The sequence below is a fragment of the Sus scrofa genome, chromosome 7 (genome assembly GCF_054392235.1).
Source record: "Sus scrofa isolate SSC_HxYL_T2T_F1_AM1 chromosome 7, Sscrofa_HxYL_maternal_Yorkshire_Landrace_v2.0, whole genome shotgun sequence".
Taxonomy (NCBI): Eukaryota; Metazoa; Chordata; class Mammalia; order Artiodactyla; family Suidae; genus Sus; species Sus scrofa.
In genome coordinates this window covers 27,924,764-27,944,444 of record NC_139389.1, presented here as the reverse complement: position 1 = coordinate 27,944,444, position 19,681 = coordinate 27,924,764, and the positions used below count along the sequence as shown (strand labels likewise).

At 48.6% G+C, this 19,681-nt stretch overlaps 2 protein-coding genes across 2 annotated transcripts; one reads left to right on the top strand and one right to left on the bottom strand.

Annotated features, from left to right (window-relative positions):
- Nucleotides 1–1,588: 1,588 nt before the first annotated feature.
- On the bottom strand, nucleotides 1,589–3,600 carry AIF1 (allograft inflammatory factor 1). Its single transcript, NM_001129950.1, is given in 6 exon segments — nucleotides 1,589–1,791; nucleotides 2,336–2,498; nucleotides 2,698–2,739; nucleotides 3,071–3,137; nucleotides 3,245–3,306; nucleotides 3,502–3,600. Coding segments are annotated over 6 exon segments (444 nt in total). The 5' UTR covers nucleotides 3,527–3,600; the 3' UTR covers nucleotides 1,589–1,706.
- Nucleotides 3,601–16,742: 13,142 nt separating this feature from the next.
- Nucleotides 16,743–19,385, top strand: NCR3 (natural cytotoxicity triggering receptor 3). Its single transcript, XM_013977630.3, is given in 6 exon segments — nucleotides 16,743–16,814; nucleotides 16,916–17,003; nucleotides 18,530–18,680; nucleotides 18,805–18,866; nucleotides 19,041–19,151; nucleotides 19,154–19,385. Coding segments are annotated over 5 exon segments (411 nt in total). The 5' UTR covers nucleotides 16,743–16,814; nucleotides 16,916–16,960; the 3' UTR covers nucleotides 19,198–19,385.
- Nucleotides 19,386–19,681: the final 296 nt, after the last annotated feature.

The window sequence follows — 19,681 nt, the reverse complement described above, 5'->3', positions numbered from 1 at the left end:
TCTTTGGAGCTGTAGCCGCTGGCCTATACCACAACCACAGTAATGTGGACCCGAGCTGCGATTGCAACCTACATCACAGCTCACGGCAACGCCGGATCCTTAACCCACTGAGCGAGGCCAGGGATCGAACCCTCAACCTCATGGTTCCTAGTCGGATTCGTTAACCACTGAGTCATGACAGAAACTCCCAGCTTGCTCATTCTTATTGCTGTATAATAATAGCCCATTGTATAAATACAACCCAATTTATTTGTCATGAATGAACAAATTGTTTAAGCCCCAGATCCTTTCTATCCTCCATGGTGCTGCCAAAGTTGTGAAGATTAAATGAATTAATACATGGAAAGCATCTATCCAGTATATAGTAGGTGCTCAATAAAAATTAGCTATTAGGAATTCCTGTTGTGGCTCATCGGTAACTAACACAACTAGTATCTGTGGGAATGTGGGTTTGATTCCTGGCCTTGTTCAGTGGGTCAGGGATCCAGCTTTGCTGTGAGGTGTGGTGTAGTTGTAGATGTGGCTTGGATCCCAAGTTGCTGTGGCTGTGGTGTAGGTTGGCAGCTGCAGCTCAGATTCAGCCCCCTAGTCCAGGATCTTCCATATGCTGCACCTGTAGCCCTAAAAAAAAAAAAAAAAAAAGTTAGCCATTAATTTTATTCACCTATTTTATTGAACCAACTCTGATTTCTTCCTCCTCTGAAGTCCTACACAGTTACTATAGCACTTTTTAGGATGCCAACCTGGCTTTGTTATTGGAAAGAGCCAAAATGGGTGGCCCTAGGGCCCTGGTCTGACGCTGATACATGAAACAAGCTGGGCCGATTGGAATCTTGCTTTCCAGGGAGTAAGGAAATCTGAAACAGGGCCAGTGTCTGGGATTTGCTGGAGGTAATGCATCTGGACTCAATGGAGGAAAGGTCTAGGAAGAGCTGAAGGCCTGGGAACTCAGCCTCCCATCTTCCTGGAGTTGGCTATTTAACCCATTCCATTATCCAAGGAGTCTCTAACCCCAGAACCTGCGCTGATACAAGCCCCTTTTCCTTTTATGAGATAGACTCAGTTTTTGAAGCTTGTCCCCAAAAGGACCTCAAGACTCATTTTCACTTAAATTATTGGCTTTATTGTGTTGTGAATCCTTTGCTTAATTCAATAACACCTGTTCTTTCATCCATCCATCCACCCATTCATTTGAGTTAGGTCAGGTACTTAAGGATAGATCATATTATTCCCATATTCAAATAAAAGACTCAGAGAGGCTGAGTGGTTTCTTAAGGTTACAGTGCTTATAGTTATAGCGAATGCTCTTTCAAGGTAATCCTTGCTTTTCATCATGGGCTTGGGTGATGTAATTTTTTGTCTGGATACGTCTTTTCATCCCACTTAAATTCCTTGGGGTCAAGTCTATCTCACATATCTGGAATGAGCCTTTGGTGTACAAAACCATCTGCTGTAGTAGACATACTAAAAACTTGTTGATGGATTGCTCATAGGGGCAAATCTTGCCACCATTCCCTCAGAGATGCTTCTCTCCTTCTCAGATCCAGGGGGGGAAACAGCCTCCCAAACAGTGACCAAGCTGAGTTGATACGACGGAAGATGATTTATTTAAATTAGATTGGCTCTGGCTCACAAGTTGGCCTTCTTTTTCCATGTTGGGGTCATTAGAAGCCCCTTCAATTCCACCACAACTCCCCCACCACAAATCAGGGCAACTCAGAGATAGCCTTCTTGGCCGGAGGACCCGTTGGCTTTTCCTGTTCTCTCGCTTTCTCTTCGTACATCAGGATCCTGGTAGAGATGGGAAGAGACGCGGGGATCAGGGGAGAGCTCTCTCAAGAAAACAAGTCTTAGGTCACTGCGAAAGTCCAGAAAAGGATGAGGGCTGTGAAGGGGGAGGAGAAGGAGGAAGGGCAGGAGGGGGGCTGTGGGGACCGGAACCATGGATGGGATAGGACCCGGGAAGTGTCTCTCAAAAGACAGTAGAGGAGTTCCTGTTGTGGCGCAGCAGAAACAAATCTGACTAGTAACCGTGAGCAGTTGCAGGTTCAATCCCTGGCCTCACTCAGTGAGTTAAGGATCTGGCGTTGCTGTGGGCTGTGGTGTAGGTTGGAGATGCGGCTCGGATCCCGTATTGCTATGGCTGTGGCGTCCGCCGGCAGCTGTGGCTCTGAATCGACCCCAGCCTGGGAGCTTCCATGTGCCGTGGATTCGGCCCTAAAAAAAAAAAAAGGCAGAAGAAATATGTGCTATAGTGGGTAGAAGGTGAGTCTGGCGGTGGAGGTAGGGGGAGAGAAAACAGGTCAGTATGGGGGGCATGGAAATGGACCCTCACATTTTTAGGATGGCAGATCTCTTGCCCAACATCATCTTGAGAAAGTCAGAGTAGCTGAAAGTCTCCCCAGAGCCACTGGATACCTCCTTGATTAATTTCTTTAGCTCCAGGTGGGTCTTGGGGACCCCAAGCTTCTCCAGCATTCGTTTCAGGGACATAATATCTGGAGGCAGAGGATGGGGTGAGAGAAGGGGGAGCCTGTCCCTCTGTCCCCTCCACCTCCTCACTCCCATTCCCCCTCCTCTTACCCCAGCCCTTCCCCCCTCCCCCTAGGGCACGGGGGGGGGGGGGGATGGAGTGCTGTAGGAAAGCCCTCCCCCTCCCTCTTTCTGCACACCCCGCCCCCATCACCCTTTTCTCACCAATATCACCATTTCCATTCAGGTCAAACTCCATGTATTTCTCTGGGTGAGGGGAGAAAGCCGAGAGAGGAAGCACTGGCCAGAGGGTCACAGGCTGGGGCAGGGTGCTGCTGACCTCGCCTAGGTGGGGTCCCCGCCCCCCAGGAAGAGGAAGTAGGGCGGGTAGAGGACATGGGAGCTGGGAAGTTGAGGGGCCCTGTTAAGGTGCAGAGAACTAGAGGTGCTGCTGAGAAGGGCAGGTCAGGGACAGAGTATAAGAAGGGCGGCAGTAGAGGCAGCCACCCCAAAGCAAACTTTGTTTCTGCAGTTCCCTCTCTCCTTCATGGGGAAATCCTTTCCTCCCCCTTCACCACCCCTAGAATTTTCCCCTCACGTTTGAAGGCTTCCAGTTTGGAGGACAGGTCCTCATCACTGCTATATTTGGGATCATCCAGGAATTGCTGTGAGGGGACAGCGAGAGCCCGGGTAGGCCCTCTAGGTCCAGCCACTACCCGCGCCCCACATTCCCCCCCCAAACCCAGGCCCTGCCCCTTAGTTCTTCCTTTACCTTATTGATTTCATTGAGTCTCTCTTCCTGCTGGGCCTTCAGCAGCCCGAAGGCTTTTCCTCCTGCAGGGGCGCAAAGGTTCATGTAACCGCCCCCCCCACCCCTGGCCGCCACCCCCACTTCTCCTACTCACCCCCAAGCCCAGCCTGAGGCCATCCCTGTCCTGCCTTCCTGAGCCAGCTTCCTGGCCCCCCCAGCCCAGGACCGTCCATCTCCTTGCTCCCCTCCTAGGAGCCTGCCTTTGCCACCTTCCCTACCCTGTAAATCCAGGGTTTGGCTCATAGCTCAGCCGATGCCGGTGGAGATGCTGGAGGAGACAGACCAGGCTGCCACCTCTCTGTCTGCCGGCTCTCCTCTCCCAGCAGCTGCCTGGAGGCCTTCCTCCCAAACTTCCCCTTTCGCCCCATTCCCTCCTCCTCTAAGTCCCAGGCCTCACTTCCCCATCGGCTTCTGCTGACACTAGCACCCAGGAAGAAGAGGGACTGGAGGTAGAAAGGAAATGAGAACTAGCATTCTTCTTCATTCCTCTTAAGGGGATCCTTGTTTGTGAAAGAAATATTTTGATAAGACATCAGAGGTAAGGGGGAAGGTAGTCAGACCTCACGGGCGGTTCTTCTCAGGAACGAAGGGTCTTTGCTCAGGCCTGGAGGTTCACATGACTAAGACGTGGGTCTCACAAGTCTGGGCATGCAGGTTTGGACAGCGAGTCGGACTGAATTTCTCTGCGTGGATTGGAGGAGAAGCTGAAGAGCCGGAAGTCTCCTGCAGATCTGGGAGGGGGTGAGAGGGATGCAGGGTCTGGGAAGAGAGAGAAACTTCACTTCCAGCCTTGCAGCTCCAGAGTCCCTTGGGAATACGGCGATGTCTAGCAAAGAAGTCTTCTTTTTTTGGCTTTTTGCCTTTTCTAGGTCCGCTCCCGCGGCATACAGAGGTTCCCAGGCTAGGAGTCTAATTGGAGCTGTAGCCACCAGTCTATGCCAGAGCCACAGCAACTTGAGATCCGAGCCGCATCTGCGACCCACACCACAGCTCACAGCAACGCTGGATCGTTAACCCTCTGAGCAAGGCCAGGGATCCAACCCGCGACTGCATGGTTCCTAGTCGGATTCATTAACCACTGTGCCACGACGGGAACTCCTAGCAAAGAAGTCTTTGTTGGGGCGTTCGATTGTGGCTCAGCGGAAAGGAATCTGAATAGTATCCGAGAGGATGCAGGGTGGATCCCAGGCCTCCGGCAGTGGATTGGGGATCTGGTGTTGCTGAGAGCTGTGGTGTAGGTCACAGACACGGTTCAGAACTTGCATTGCTGGGGCTGTGGTGTGTGGCCGGCAGCTGCAACTCCCATTCAACCCCTAGCCTGGGAATGTCCATATGCTACATGTGTGGCCCTAAAAAGCAAAACGGAACAAAACAAAACAAAACAAAACAAAAGAGAGTTCCGTCTGAGTCAGTAATTTCCCCCGGCTCCTTCTCTAATGGCAATATAATGGCAAGAGGATACCAGTGCCCGGCTGGGCTCAGGAAGAGGAAAGACTGAGATGAGACGCCAAAGGAAAAAAAAAAAAAGAAGTCTTGCTTTAGGATGTGCAATGTCATCCCCTCATCTTATCTTCTTTGAGATTTTCAGTAAAATCTACAGAGCTCTGGAATTCGAGAATTTAGGTAGATTCTTTGGAGGAATGTGGTGCTTCTCGAGAGACAGCATTGGTGGATACAAGAGCCAGGGGCAGACGCTGACATTAGGGGTGTTTGTTGGGGGGGGTGCTGGCCCCTGTGGGTTCCACAGAGTGGGGTGTAGCCTCTGATAAACACTCTCTACCCCTGCTGCTGCTCTTTCTGGCTAGTGGCTTCTAGGGGAGGCAAGGACAGAGCATTCCCCTCACTGAGACACGTTTGTCTAAATGCCCTGGCCCGAGTTTTGACTTCTCACGGCCCCTGCCCTTACCCATGGGGAGTGGGGAGATGCGGGAGGGGACTGTGACCTCTTGACTTCCCTTTATTGCAGCTGCCTCTCCCCCTGAAGAGAAAGGAGCCACCCTGCCCTCCTCCCCATGGCCTCGGTGCCTGGTGGGGAATTCATTTCTTATTCATACATTCATTCAAGAAATATTTATTGGAGTTCCCGTCGTGGCTCAGTGGAAACAAATCTGACTAGTAACCATGAGGACGCAGTTTTGATCCCTGGCCTCGCTTAGTGGGTTAAGGATCCAGAGTTGCCATGAGCTGTGGTGTAGGTCACAGACGTAGCTTGGATCTGGTGTTGCTGTGACTGTGGTGTAGGATGGCAGCTGCAGCTCCAATTTGACCCCTAGCCTGGGAACCTTCATATGCCACAGGTGCAGCCCTAAAAAGACAAAAAATAAAAAATAATAAAAAATAAAAATAGCTTAAAAAAAAGAAAGAAATATTTATTGAGTACTTAACTAGGTGCCCGCACGTTTATAAGTCCAGTGAACCAAATAAATGTAAACACTTGTCCTCAGGGACGGTCTAATTGGGAAATCGTTTATAAAAATAAACAAATATAGGAGTTCCTATTGTGGCTCAGTGGGTTAAGAACACAACATAGTGTCCATGAGGATGCGGGTTCCATCACCGTGGGTTAAAGATCTGGTGTTACCGTGAGCTGTGGTGTAGGTTGCAGACGCGGCTCAGATCCCAAGTTGCTGTGGCTGTGGTGCAGGCTGGCAGCTGCAGCTCCAATTCGACCCCTCTTCTGGGAACTTCCATATGCCTTGGGAGTGGCCCTTAAAAACAAAACAAAAAGCAAAACAAAAATGAAACTAAAAAGGAACAACAGCAGCAACAACAAAAAAAAACTCCTCTGGTACACACAGATGTGGGGAGAGTCTGTGAAGAACAGAGATTCAAGAAGATGCCTCCCACCCACACCCAGGTCCTGGCCTCCTGGACCACAGAGAGGGCTAGGTCTCTGACCACAGTCAGGGCTGAAGGGGAGGTGGGGCCTCTGGGCAGGGAGCTGCCAGGGAGCAAGGAATCCACTGAGAACCGGGAAATAATGGATATAGGGAACTCTCTGACAGGTAGGCTGCAAAATCTAGATCTGAGCAGAGACACGCAGAATCTCCTTAAAGCAGTAGTTCTTGCCCAATGGTCCTTGCCCCAGCATCATAAGGAAACATGTTAGAAATGCACATTGTCAAAAAAAAAAAGGAAAAAAAGAAAGGGAGTTTCTGTTGTGGCTTAGTGGAAACGAATCTGACTAGTAACCATGAGGACGCAGGTTCAATCCCTGGTCTTGCTCAGTGGGTTAAGGATCTAGCATTGCCATGAGCTGTGGTGTAGGTCGCAGATGTTGCTCAGATCTGGCGTTGCTGTGGCTGTGGCATAGGCAGGAGGCTACAGCTCTGATTTGGCTTGGGAACTTCCATATGTCATGGGTGCAGCCCTCAAAAAAAAAAAAAAAAAAAAAAGGCACATTGTTGGGCTCCAGCCCAAAGCTACAAATCAGAAACTCTCTGGGTATGGCCCAGCAATAGCTTTTTAACAAATGCCTCAATGTTGAGAGCCGTAGGCCCTAAAGCAATAGGGTGACTCCTGAGCCTACAGGGCTTGCTGAACTCGCTGAAGGTGTCAACATGGCTTAAGTTGGGTCAGTAGGTCGTGGGGCTGGTGAGTCTTGGAGGCAGGAATAAGGAGTCACTGAGGCCAGAGGTGTTGGCGTCCAGTTGAGCAGTCAGGGAGAGAATGCTGAGCTGACTCAGGAAATGAATCACTAGAACCCTTATGGGACCGTGAGATTACAGCCCTTTATGGGACAGGCACCATGTCGCTAAGGGCCTATCGTTACGGTCCCCTGCTCTCCAGGGGAACTCCTGGTTAGAATTAGGCCCCTTGTGAGCCCACACAAAGAAAATACACTGGCCAGAAAGCTTGTCTGTGTGCAGGGGCCTGGATGTCTTCTGTTTGCCCCTGTTTTTCCTCTCCTCCCGCTCTGCTCTCTGCCCCAGGAGACTAGTCTGTAGGGACGACATCAAGGGCACCTCTGGCTTCTGGCTGGTTTTGTCTGATGGAGAGCCTGCCGGGAGAACAGTGGGAGGGAGGACGTGAAGTGAAGAGTATTCATTCCGTTGGCCACCTTCCCCCAAGGTCACCTCAGACCTTGCTGGCTGAAACCTCCATCTGCAGGCGATGCTTCTCTCTAGGTGACCAACACTACCTGACTGTGTCCTCTTCCAGGTTTCAGAAACCCAGGGAATAGGTTTCTGTGCATTTGGGAAAGAAAAAACTGTACATCCTCTCTCACCTCCAACGTTGCTCATGTTTCCTTGTCAAAGATCACTTCCCAGTTTAAAGTTCTTATCAAGCCAGCAACATCTTTTGCACCGATAGAACTTTTTTTTTATGGCCACACCTGGGGACATTTGGAAATTCCCAGGCCAGGGATGGAATCCAAGCTGCAGCTGTGACCTATGCCACAGCTGCCACAATACCAGATCCTTAACCCACTGCACCACTAAGGAACTCCCAACTGGCCTGTATTTTAAATCTCATCCTTAATGTGGTAATAAGTACATCCTAACATTTTATTAATATTTTGATAACTCAATGTAATTTTTTAACTTTGTCATTTTTTTTTTGTCTTTTGTCTTTTTTAGGGCTGCACCCGCAGCATATGGAGGTTCCCAGGCTAGGGGTCTAATTGGAGCTGCAGCAACCGGCCTACACCACAGCCACAGCAATGCAGGATCCGAGCTGCATCTGCGACCTACACCACAGCTCACGGCAACTCCAGATCTTTGATCCACTGAGCGAGGCCAGGGATTGAACCTGCAACCTCATGGTTCCTAGTCGGATTCGTTAACCACTGAGCCACGACGGCAACTCCCATTTTTTGTTTTATGCTCTACCAGAATGCCAAAGAAATGAGTAGCACAAAATGAGTAAAAATCAGTGCCTTCATCTCTCCTCCCCTCATCCCTTTGGGCTCCAGGGTCACAATAACCCTTGTGGTTCCCCTAGACTCCACTCACACCTTGGTAAATAAAGTATCTCCTCAAATTAAAGAAATTTGAGGAGGCAGTTTATTGTTGGGACTCTGAATGACGCAGTGTGTGTGTGTGTGTGTGTGTGTGTGTGTGTGTGTGTGTGTGTGTTTAGAGAAGAGCATTCAGTAGAGAGATGTTTAGATAGATGTGGTATGTGGGTAGAGAGGTAGGGAAGAAAGAGTAATATTGATAAAGATGATGAGATCAAGGAGTTCCCGTCGTGGTTCAGTGGTTAACAAATCTGACTAGGAACCATGAGGTTGCGGGTTGGATTCCTGGCCTCGCTCAGTGGGTCAAGGATCTGGTGTTGTCGTGAGCTGTGGTGTAGGTCGCAGATGTGGCTTGGATCCTGAGTTGCTGTGGCTGTGGCGTAGGCCAGTGGCTACAGCTCTGATTCAACCCCTAGCCTGGGAACTTCCATCTGCCGTGGGAGTGGCCCAAGAAATGGCAAAAAGACAAAAAAAAAAAAAAAAAAAAAAAAGACGATGAGACCCAAAAAAGAGGTGTGGAGAGAATATAAAAGATATGAGAGGAGATAGGTGAGGGAAAGAGAGATGGGGAAGCTGAAGACAGGCTGTCTAGCACCTGGAAGGCCCTTGGTAGAAGTGTTGTTGAAGAGGAGTTCCTGTCGTGGCTCAGTGGTTAAGGAATCCGACTAGGAACCATGAGGTTCTGGGTTCGATCCCTGGCCTCGCTCAGGGGGTTAAGGATCCGGCATTGCTGTGAGCTGTGGTGTAGGTTGCAGACGTGGCTCTGATTAGACCCCTAGCCTGGGAACCTCCATACGCCATCGTTACGGCCCTAGAAAAAGAAAAAAAAAAAGTGTTGTTGAATAGATGGGTGAGCCTCAATGCTCAGAGAGGGAGGCGTAGAATGCATATTCAAAAGAAACCCACTGTCCATCAGAGAAGCAATTGTCATAGTTTTGTCCTGAGATGATGGGGGCCTTAACTAGCATGAACGGATAGGACTTGGAGATGATCGCATGAAGGGATCAGGTGAGAAGGCGGCATAGGATAAACCCCAGGTTTTTGCTTTGAGTGACCGAGTGGACTGTGTCTCCATTCACTGAGGTGGGGAATACAGAAAGGCTGACCTGGTTCCGGTGGACACTGATGATTTTGAAATGCCTGTGGAACATTCTGGAAGAAATGTCTTGAGGGCAATTAGATATTCTGGACTCGGACCTCAGAAAGAGGCATGAGGTGAAGGTGCAGATTGAGATGGAGATACAGACTGGGCACTCGACGGAGTACAGCATTTGTAAAGACTGCGACTACAACAGGATTGTCTGGGAAAGCCCGTGGTAGATGCTCAGAGTTAGTTGAATGAAAGTGAGAAGAGCCCTCCAAGAGGAGATGGGGTGGAAGCTTGTGTGGAGGCTACAGGAGTTGGGAGGGACTCAAGTCTGACTGCTTTTATATCCCTGTGAAAGAGGAGGTAAGATTCCAGAGGGGAACAGCTTCCCTGGAGACAAGATCCAAGGTATAGATCACATAGAGTCAAGGTTATTGTTACCATGGACAAGGTGAAACAGCTGTGAAACAGCTGTGAAAATTTCTGTACGGAAAAGTAATTTGCAAGTTGGGTACAAGAATATCCATAGGAGGAGTTGCTGCTATGGTTCAGCAGGATTGTTGGCATCTTGGGAGTGTTCGATCCCTGGCCCAGCACAGTGGGTTAAGGATCCGTTGTGGCTAGACCTGTGGCTTAGGTCATAACCTCTGCTCAGATCTGACCTCTGACCCAGCAATTCCATATGCCTCAGGGTGGCCAAAAAAAAAAGAATACCCATAGAGGATGCATTCATAATATCAAAAGAAAAAACCAAGCTACTGATGCATGATACATAGAACAAGACTGATAAATCTCGGAGTTCCTGTCGTGGCGCAGTGGTTAGCAAATCTGACTAGGAACCATGAGGTTGCGGGTTTGATCCCTGGCCTTGCTCAGTGGGTTAAGGATCTGGCATTGCCGTGAGCTGTGGTGTAGGTTGCAAAAGCAGCTCGGGTCCCGCATTGCTGTGGCTCTGGTGTAGGCCGGTTGCTGCAGCTCCGATTCGACCCCTAGCCTGGGAACCTCCATATGCCACAGGAAGCAGCCTAAGAAATGGCAAAAAGACCAAAAAAAAAAAAAAAAAAAAAAAGACTGATAAATGTCATAGAAATTATGCAGAATGAAAGAAGCTAGACACGAGAGTGTACATGACAGGAGTCCATGAGGACGAGGGTTCTATCCCCGGCCCTGATCAGTGGGTTAAGGATCCAACGTTGCCATGAGCTGTAGTGTAGGTCACAGACAAGTCTCAGATCCCGTGTGGCTGTGGCTGTGGTGTAGGCTGGCAGCTGTAGCTCTGATTTGACTCCTAGCCTGGGAACTTCTGTGATTCCATTTGTATGAAGTTCAAGAACAGATTAAACTAATCTATAGGGTTTAAGTCAGTGGTTGCTTCTGGGAGGAGAGAGATTGACCAAAAAGAAGCATAGGAGAATTTCCTAAGGTGATGGAAATGATCTGTATCTCAACTGCAGTGCCGTTTTCGTGGGTGTATATATTCAATAGTGGTCATCACACTGTACACTTAAGATCTGTGCATTTTCCTGTATGTAATCATATTAACATATCCACGGGTATTAAATCTTCCAGAGAGCTGGCAGAGGTTGAAATAGAGAGGAAGCTGGAGAGCTGGATGCCTGCGCTTGGTGAATGTGAGAGAATTAGACAATGACAGCAAGAACGAGAGACCAAATGTGGGGGGCTGGACCTCAGGGGTGGAGTTGCGGGCAGAGGTTTCAAGTATAGCCTGGGAGTTCCCATCGTGGCGCAGTGGTTAACGAATCCGACTAGGAACCGTGAGGTTTCGGGTTCGATCCCTGCCCTTGCTCAGTGGGTTAAGGATCTGGCGTTGCCGTGAGCTGTGGTGTAGGTCGCAGATGTGGCTTGGATCTCGCATTGCTGTGGCTCTGGCGTAGGCTGGCAGCTACAGCTCCGATTCGACCCCTAGCCTGGGAACCTCCATATGCCGTGGGAGCAGCCCAAGAAATGGCAAAAAGACAAAAAAAATTAAAAAAAAATAAAGTATAGCCTGGGAACCAGTAATTAGTTGAAAAATATTTATAAGGACTCGGCAGGAGGAGAAGAGGAGGAAATGCCAGGTGAGATGGGCTCACTTGTGCTGGGAATCCAGCATCTTTTCTGTTTTTCACTTCTTTTCATGTTCTAAGCTCTAAGTTGGGAGTTTATTGGCCCTAACAACGTTCCAGGCAGCCCACAGCTGGCAGACATTAAAGAAATTAGACTGGAGATGACTGTACCTCCACTTCACAACTTTCCTACTTGTCTTTCTTCTTGAGAACCTGGTAAAAGTTTCTTTTGAAAAATTCCATCCTTGGAGTTCCTGTTGTGGCGCAGTGGAAACGAATCCAACTAGGAACCATGAGGTTGCGGGTTCGATCCCTGGCCTTGCTCAGTGGGTTAAGGATCTGGCGTTGCCGTGAGCTGTGCTGTATGTAGGTCGCAGATGTGGCTCGGATCTGGAGTTGCTGTGGCTGTGGTGTAGGCTGGTGGCTACACCTCAGATTGGACCCCTAGTCTGGGAACCTCCATAAGCCAAGTGTGCAGCCCTCAAAAAAAAAAAAAAAGAAAGAAAGAAAGAAAAATTCCATCCTTAAAATTTTCTGCACAGCAGAGGAAACCCTAAAAAACCCCAAAAGACAGCCCACAGAATGGGAGAAAATATTTGCAAATGAAGCAACTGACAAGGGATTAATCTCCAAAATTTATAAGCACCTCCTATAGCTCAATAACAAAAAACAAACCATCGCATCAAAAATGAGCAGAAGATCGAAACAGACAATTATCCAAAGACGTACGGATGGCCAAAAAACACATGAAAAGATGTTCAGCATCACTCATTATTAGAGAAATGCAAATCAAAACCACTGTGAGGTACCACCTTATACCAGCCAGAATGGCCATCATCAAAAAGACTATAAACAATAAGTGCTGGAGAGGGTGTGGAGAAAAGGGAACCCTATTACACTGTTGGTGGGAATGTAAATGGGTACAACCACTGTGGAAAACAGTATGGAGATTCCTCAGAAAACTAGAAATAGAATTATCATTTGACCCAGCAATCCCACTCCTGGGCATCTATCCAGAGAAAACCATGACTCTAAAAGATACATGTTCTCCAATGTTCATTGCAGCACTATATACAATAGCCAAGACATAGAAACAACAAAAATACCCATTGACAGAGGAGCAGATAAAGAAGATGTGGTACATATACACATTGGAATATTACTTGGCGATTAAAAGGAAAGAAAAAATGGCATTTGCAGCAACATGGATGGACCTAGAAATTATCATGCTAAAAAAATAAAAAAGGAGTTCCCATTGTGGCTCAGTGGTTAAGGAATCCGTCTAGGAACCATGAGGTTCTGGGTTAGATCCCTGGCATTGCTCAGTGGATTAAGGATCTGGCGTTGCTGTGAGCTGTGATGTAGCTCACAGACGCAGCTCGGATCCTGAGTTGCTGTGGCTCTGGTGTAGGCCAGCGGCTACAGCTCCGATTAGACCCCTAGCCTGGGAACCTCCACATGCTACAGGTGAGGCCCTAGAAAAGACAAAAAAAAAAAAAAAAAAAAAAAAAAAAAAAAAAAAGAGGAAAAGAAAAAAAAAAGAAAGAAAGAAAAGACATTATCATGTTAGGTGAAGTTAGGAGACAGTGAGATACAAACGTCATATGTTATCACATGTGGAATCTTTTTTTTTTTTTTTTTTTTTTTTTGTCTATTTAGGGCTGCACCTGGGCATATGGAGGTTCCCAGGCGAGGGGTCTAATCCGAGCTGTAGCCGCAGGCCTATACCAGAGCCACAGCAACGCCAGATCCAAGCCATGTCTGCAATCTACACCACAGCTCACGGCAACACCTGATCCTTGACCCACTGAGTGAGGCCAGGGATTGAACCTGCATCCTTATGGATACCACTCAGGTTCGTTAACCACGAGCCACAACAGGAATTCCTACATGTGGAATCTTAAAAAAAGGACACAATGAACTTCTTTGCATAACAGATACTGACTCACAGACTTTGAAAAACTTATGGTTTCTAAAAGAGACAGGTTGGGGGTGGGGGGGTGGGGATGGAAATGCTATAAAATTGGGCTGTGATGATAGTTGTACATGTATAAATGCTATAAAATTCATTGAATTAAAAAAAAGAAAAATTCCATCTTCGAGTCTGCTGAGCTGATTAACACAACTGTTCGCATTCCACAAGTTAAAGTTCCTTAGAGGGTTTCAGTGTCATTGAAAAGGATCCTTGAGGAGTTCCCGTCGTGGCGCAGTGGTTAACGAATCCGACTAGGAACCATGAGGTTGCGGGTTCGATCCCTGCCCTTGCTCAGTGGGTTAACGATCCGGCGTTGCCGGGAGCTGTGGTGTAGGTTGCAGACGCGGCTCGGATCCCGCGTTGCTGTGGCTCTGGCGTAGGCCGGTGGCTACAGCTCCGATTCCACCCCTAGCCTGGGAACCTCCATATGCCGCGGGAGCGGCCCAAGAAATAGCAACAACAACAACAACAAAGACAAAAGACAAAAAAAAAAAAAAAAAAAAAAAAAAAAAAAGAAAAGGATCCTTGAATCCACACCAGAATTTATTCTAGATGGACTTAAAAAAAATGCAATAACTGAAGTTCCTGATGTGTCTCAGTGGTAATGAACCCAACTAGTATCCATGAGGATGCAGGTTTGACCCCTGGCCCCACATATTAGATTAAGAATCTGGCTTGCCGTGAGTTGTGGTGTAGGTCGCAGACATGGCTCAGATCCCTTGTTGCTGTGGTGTAGGCTGACAGTTACAGCTCCAATTCAGCCAGTAGCCTGGGAACTTCCATATGCTGTGGTTGTGGCCCTAAAAATTCTAAGTAAATAAATAAATAAATAAATAAATAAATAAATAAATGCAATCACTGTCTTAATTTTTTTGGCCATGCCCTTGGCATGCAGGAGTTTCCAGGCCAGGGATCAAACCCACACCCCAGTAGCGACCCAGGCCACAGCGGTGACAACACTGGATCTTTAACCCACTGAGCTACCAGGGAACTCCAAGTACTTTCTTTAGAATCCACAATATTTTTTGATATTGGAAATCTTAGGTAGAGAAAGAGGTGGAGAGAGCAAGATACCTTTGAGTTCCAGCCCAGCTATACCACTGGTCAAACAGGACTGGGAGACTCTAGGGACAGACATACACTAAGCCTCCACCACAGTGTGGTCTGAAAATTGACAGATGCTACTCCCATCTTACAGATGTGTAAGCAGTAGAGCCATGATTCCAATTTATGATGACTTGACTTCTAAGCCGCATTACTCTGGAACTTGGAGCAGTGCTATGTGATTGAGTATGCCCTGTGAAATATGGAGTTTTGTCCCCAAGCCAGTTGCCCATTCCAGCTCCTCACACCCACTCTACTGGTACTGACCTTCCCTCCCCAAACTACGGGGTTCTCATGGTTGAGCAGAAGAGACAATTTTCTTCACATTGACTCTTTGGACAGGGCAGATGCTGGAATTAAGGCCTGGTTGAGAAAAGCCATCTATTGGTGCCTCAGTTCTCCCCGTGCTCTGTGACCGCCAGGGGGCAGCCCTTGCCTTGCCATGGCACCTCAGTTCCACACCCTCTGGTTAGATGGTCTGGAAGATGCAGCCACTCCACTGATGGAGAATGGCTGTGAGTCCTGCCCCGACTGTGTGGTACCCATGCCTGTCTAGGTGGTTTATAGAGGTTCAACAATTTGTTCGAGATTATGTAACTAGTCGGGGTTCCCGCTGTGGCGCAGCAGAAACGAATCCAACTAGAATCCATGAGCATGTGGGTTCGACCCCTGGCCTTGCTCAATGGGTTAAGAATCTGGTGTTGTCAAGTTCCCGTCGTGGCCCAGTGATTAACAAATCCGACTAGGAACCACGAGGTTTCGGGTTCTATCCCTGGCCTCGCTCATTGGGTTAAGGATCTGGCGTTGCCATGAGCTGTGGTGTAGGTCGCAGATGCGGCTTGGATCTGGAGTCGCTGTGGCTGTGGTGTAGGCCAGCGGCTACAGCTCCGACTAGACCCTTAGCCTGGGAACCTCCATATGCTGTGGGTGTGGCCCTAGAAAAGACTAAAAGAAAAAAGAAAAAAAAAAGAATTTGGTGTTGTCATGAGCTGTGGTGTAAGCCTGAAGCTGTAGTTCTGATTCGACCCCTGGCCTGGGAACTTCCGTATGTCTGGGTGTTGCCCTGAAAAGATAAAAAGATTGTGTAACTATTTTGTAGGGGAGCTGGCGTGAGAAAACAAACTGACTCCAAATCAGCATTCTTTTGTTTTAGTTTTTTTAAGGCCACACCCACGGCATGTGGAGGTTCCCAGGCTAAGGGTCTAGTCGGAGCTGTAGCCGCTGGCCTACACCACAGCCACAGGGACTCCAGATCCAAGCCGCATCTGCGACCTACACCACAGCTCATGGCAATGCCAGATCCTTAGCATTCTTAATGATAAAAATTACTACTTTTCAAAAAAAAAAAAAAAAAGAGCTCGTGATTACTGCAGTGGAAGATGGGAACTGCACAGTTTATGAATGTATTGTGACACGGAGCTAGGAATATGGACAGAAAGAAAGAGTGTGTATTCGTATAAAGGAGCCAGAGAGAAAAATGTGTGGTGAGGGCTGGGCAGGTTTCACCCAGCATATTACAGTCATTTGTCTTTCTTAGGTGCTGTGTTATCTAATGCAGGTGTGTAATACACAAGAGTGTATGGCACACTCCCTATATGACTTTGGAGTTACTTGCAACGCAATGTGTCTTTCATTTGTGTCTGTAAAAATGCATTTCGTGCAATGTGGGCATTTTGTAATTTCTCAACAAATGTTAGCTAAATAATGAATAAAAAATAAAAAAGAGTGAATTTATCAGTGGGTGATAAATCTGTGCAGAACACGCTTGTTACACAGACCTCTGAGCGAGGTGTATTCCTTTGACAGCGTTCTGAATCTGAAGGAAGCCAAACTTCTCCATCCGCTGCACTCACTCCGCCAATCCACCCAAGTCCTCACGGTCTAAGTGAAACAGGGTGATTGCTATGCAAATGCAGCTTCCACAAAGTCCCTAGCAACACCCAGGCCGCCAACACCAATCAGCTGACTTCTGCTAATCCTCCCATTTATAGAATTTCTAGAGCAGCCGTGGGAAAGGGAATGGATGGGGTGGACCTGGGTGCTACTGAGCCCAGAGAAGGGGAAGTAGGTTAGCTCAGGGCACAGAAAAGTTCTTGGAGGCTTATTCTTGGTAAAAGGTTGGTCTTGAACCTCAGAAGATGGGGGAACCACATCCTGGTCTCGCCCGTCCACCCACCCTAACGTCACCAGCCATCTAAGCCCCACCCTCCCCCTCAAACGCTTAGGCAACCTGCCCACATGCTGCCCCCACCTCCTAGCGACCCAGATATCGCCGTCAGCAGCATCCTCTTTCATCAGGGAGCCAGGATGTCCAAGGTCCTAGGGACTTGAGGTCCTTGGTAAGTGATGTGTGAGTTGTGTGTGTCATAGGAATGTCCCTACCCCCATCCAGTGACCAAAGGCCTGGTCACCAGCGGTGGGTCATTCTTTTTCCACTCAGCCCTCACTGCTCAGGTCCCCCTCATCAACAGGAACACCCTTCACCATGGCCCGGATGCTGTTGCTCATCTTGATCAGGGTCCATTCAGGTGACAGGATTTGTTTCCAGGACCCTAAGGGGTTGGGGCTGGGAGGAGGGAGGATGAGGGAGGCTGGACACAGATGTCCCAGGGGAGCAGATGTGGTGGAGGCTGAACAGTGAGCCCCAAGGGATGTGGTGAGGAAAGGAGAGTGGGAGCAGCGGGTCCCTCTGTAAAGCCGATACCCCAAGGACTCCCCTAGTTCACAGTTCCCTCCATGTCACCCCTGAGAGAGTTGCTGCCCAGCTTCCATCCCACAACTAGTGAAAAGAGCTTGAAAGAAGGGGTCAAATTTTTTAAGGGGTAAGTTTTAATTCAATGAATTTAATAAGCCTATTAAACAAGGCTTACTATCTAAGATCTAGATACAATTAGGAATTTGGGAGACCTAATTAGATCTAAGTGGAGTTTCTTAATGAAACTGATTTTAATTATCAAACATATTAATTAACTAAATTTAGTGTGGACCCTGGACCTGCAGTGTCAGCATCAGCTGGGACCTGGGACAAATTCTTGGGCCTACTCCAGACCCACTCAAGAAAAAATTCTAGGATAGGGCCAGGGAATCTGTTTTAGTATTTCTTTTTCCTTTTCTGCATTTTTCTTTTCCTTTCCTTTCTTTTCTTTCTTTCTCTCTCTCTTTTTTTTTTTTTTTTTTTGGCTTTTTTGGCTTTTTAGGGCTTCACCCTCAGCATACAGAAGTTCCCGGGCCAGGGGTCAAATCAGAGCCAGCCTATGCCGCAGTCACAGCAATATGGGATCCGAGATGCATCTGCGACCTACACCACAGCTCACGGCAACACCAGATCCTTAACCCACTGAGCGAGGCCAGGGATCAAACCCATATCCTCATGGATACTTATTGGGTACATTAGCGCTGAGCCACAACAGGAAGTCCCATGGGAATCTGTTTTAACAAAACACTCCTGGTGATCCCATGTACCCTCAAGTTTGAGAATCATTGAAATAGAAGAATTAACCAGAGAATTTAAACAAGGATTTTAAGAATTGGCTTAATTCATCAGTTTGGATGAAGGATCCATACTGGGGTCTCAAATAGGGATTTCAACCAGTTACAGCCATGCCTTCCCCTAGAGATGTAATTAGTTAGCGCTCTTCAACAACAAAAGCAACAGAAAGTAGCAAGGGTGGTATCCTACAGAATGCTCTTAGTACTAAAATAATATCTGGAATAACATAATTAATGATATTCATTAACTAGGCAGCCACATTCATTCATGAGCTTCAACTTCGTTGTCATGGGTTAAATTTCCGCAAAAAGATACTAGCGGAGAATGATGGGACCAAGGATGAGGGTGAGAGCTGGTAGGAGAAAGAATTTGACAACCTATTTAATAAGCAATCTTAGGAAAGTAGATTGGTAAAGAGGAAAGGGTTTAATGAGACATTTAAAATGCTTGTCCCTCTGGGCCTCTGTGGGTGGGGGGACAGCTGGAATGTTCTGCAAGCTCTCTTGCCTTTTCTCTTTTGAGTGACTGGGGAGGCATTTCTCTGGGACTTCTCTCTGCCCCCAGGATCCTGTGCTCTCTGGGTGTCCCAGCCTCCTGAGATCTGTACTCAGGAGGGCACCCCTGCCTTCCTGCCTGTTCCTTCAACGCCAGCCAGAGGAGATTGGCCATTGGCTCTGTCACATGGTACTGGGACAAATTGGCCCCAGGGAAGGAGGTGAGGAATGGGACCCCAGAGTTCAGGGGCCACCTGGCCCCTCTTCCCACTTCCTCTGGGACCTCCAGGCTGAGCTGCACATCTGAAACACCTGAGGCCGTGACGCCGGTGTCTATGTGTGCAGGGTGGTGGTGCTGGGCCAGGGTGTCAGAACAGGGAATGGGACTCCGCTGGTGGTGGAGAGAGGTAAGGTGCCAGGGAACTGTGCTTTCTTGGCTGGAGGCCCTACTCTCTCCGGAAGTTGAGAGTCCTTCCCTGAGGCCCCCTGCCCTCCCTGAGGCCCCCTGCCCGCCCTGAGCCTGTGCAGCATCTTCCCAGGGCCCCCTTTCCTAAGCCCTTCCTCACCCCGCCACCACGCAGGACCTGCTCAGCTGGCAACACCCACCATCTTCCTCCTTCGGGCAGGATTCTATGCCTTTGGCTTCCTCTCTGTGGCCATAGGTAGCACCATCTATTACCAGGGCAAATGTGAGTAGTGGAGCCGAGACAGGGGCTGCGGAGATGGAAGGGGCTGTGAGAGGGCTGAGACGAAGCTCAAGAAGAGGAGGTTCTGCAGCACTAGGCGACCCCCGTGGCCTCGCCACCAGGCCACCGTCACATGGGAACACACTGCCGCTCTGCGGATGGCCTCTGATGAGTGATTCTAGACCCCAGTGACCCCGACGTTTCTCAAAAGACCTCAATAAATTCCTCTCTGCCCGACCACTCTCTGCCTCACCTTCTCCTGAGTCTTGTATATTTCCTGCTCCATCTCCAGAGACCCCGATGTGCCTCTTTCTGGGTTCTCCCGACTCTTGCGCTCCCTCTACCACCTCTGGCCTGGAAAGGTCCAGGGAGGGAGCTTCCCAGCACCTACGCCCACCCACCACCTCCCTCTCCCATGCCCGGGAGGCTAAGGCCAAGTGGAGTATCATTTGTGATTGATCCTAGTGGCCAACGGCCTGCAGACCAATGTCCTTCTTTCTGGCCCTCAGAGGAGCTTGAGCCTCTAAACACCCATC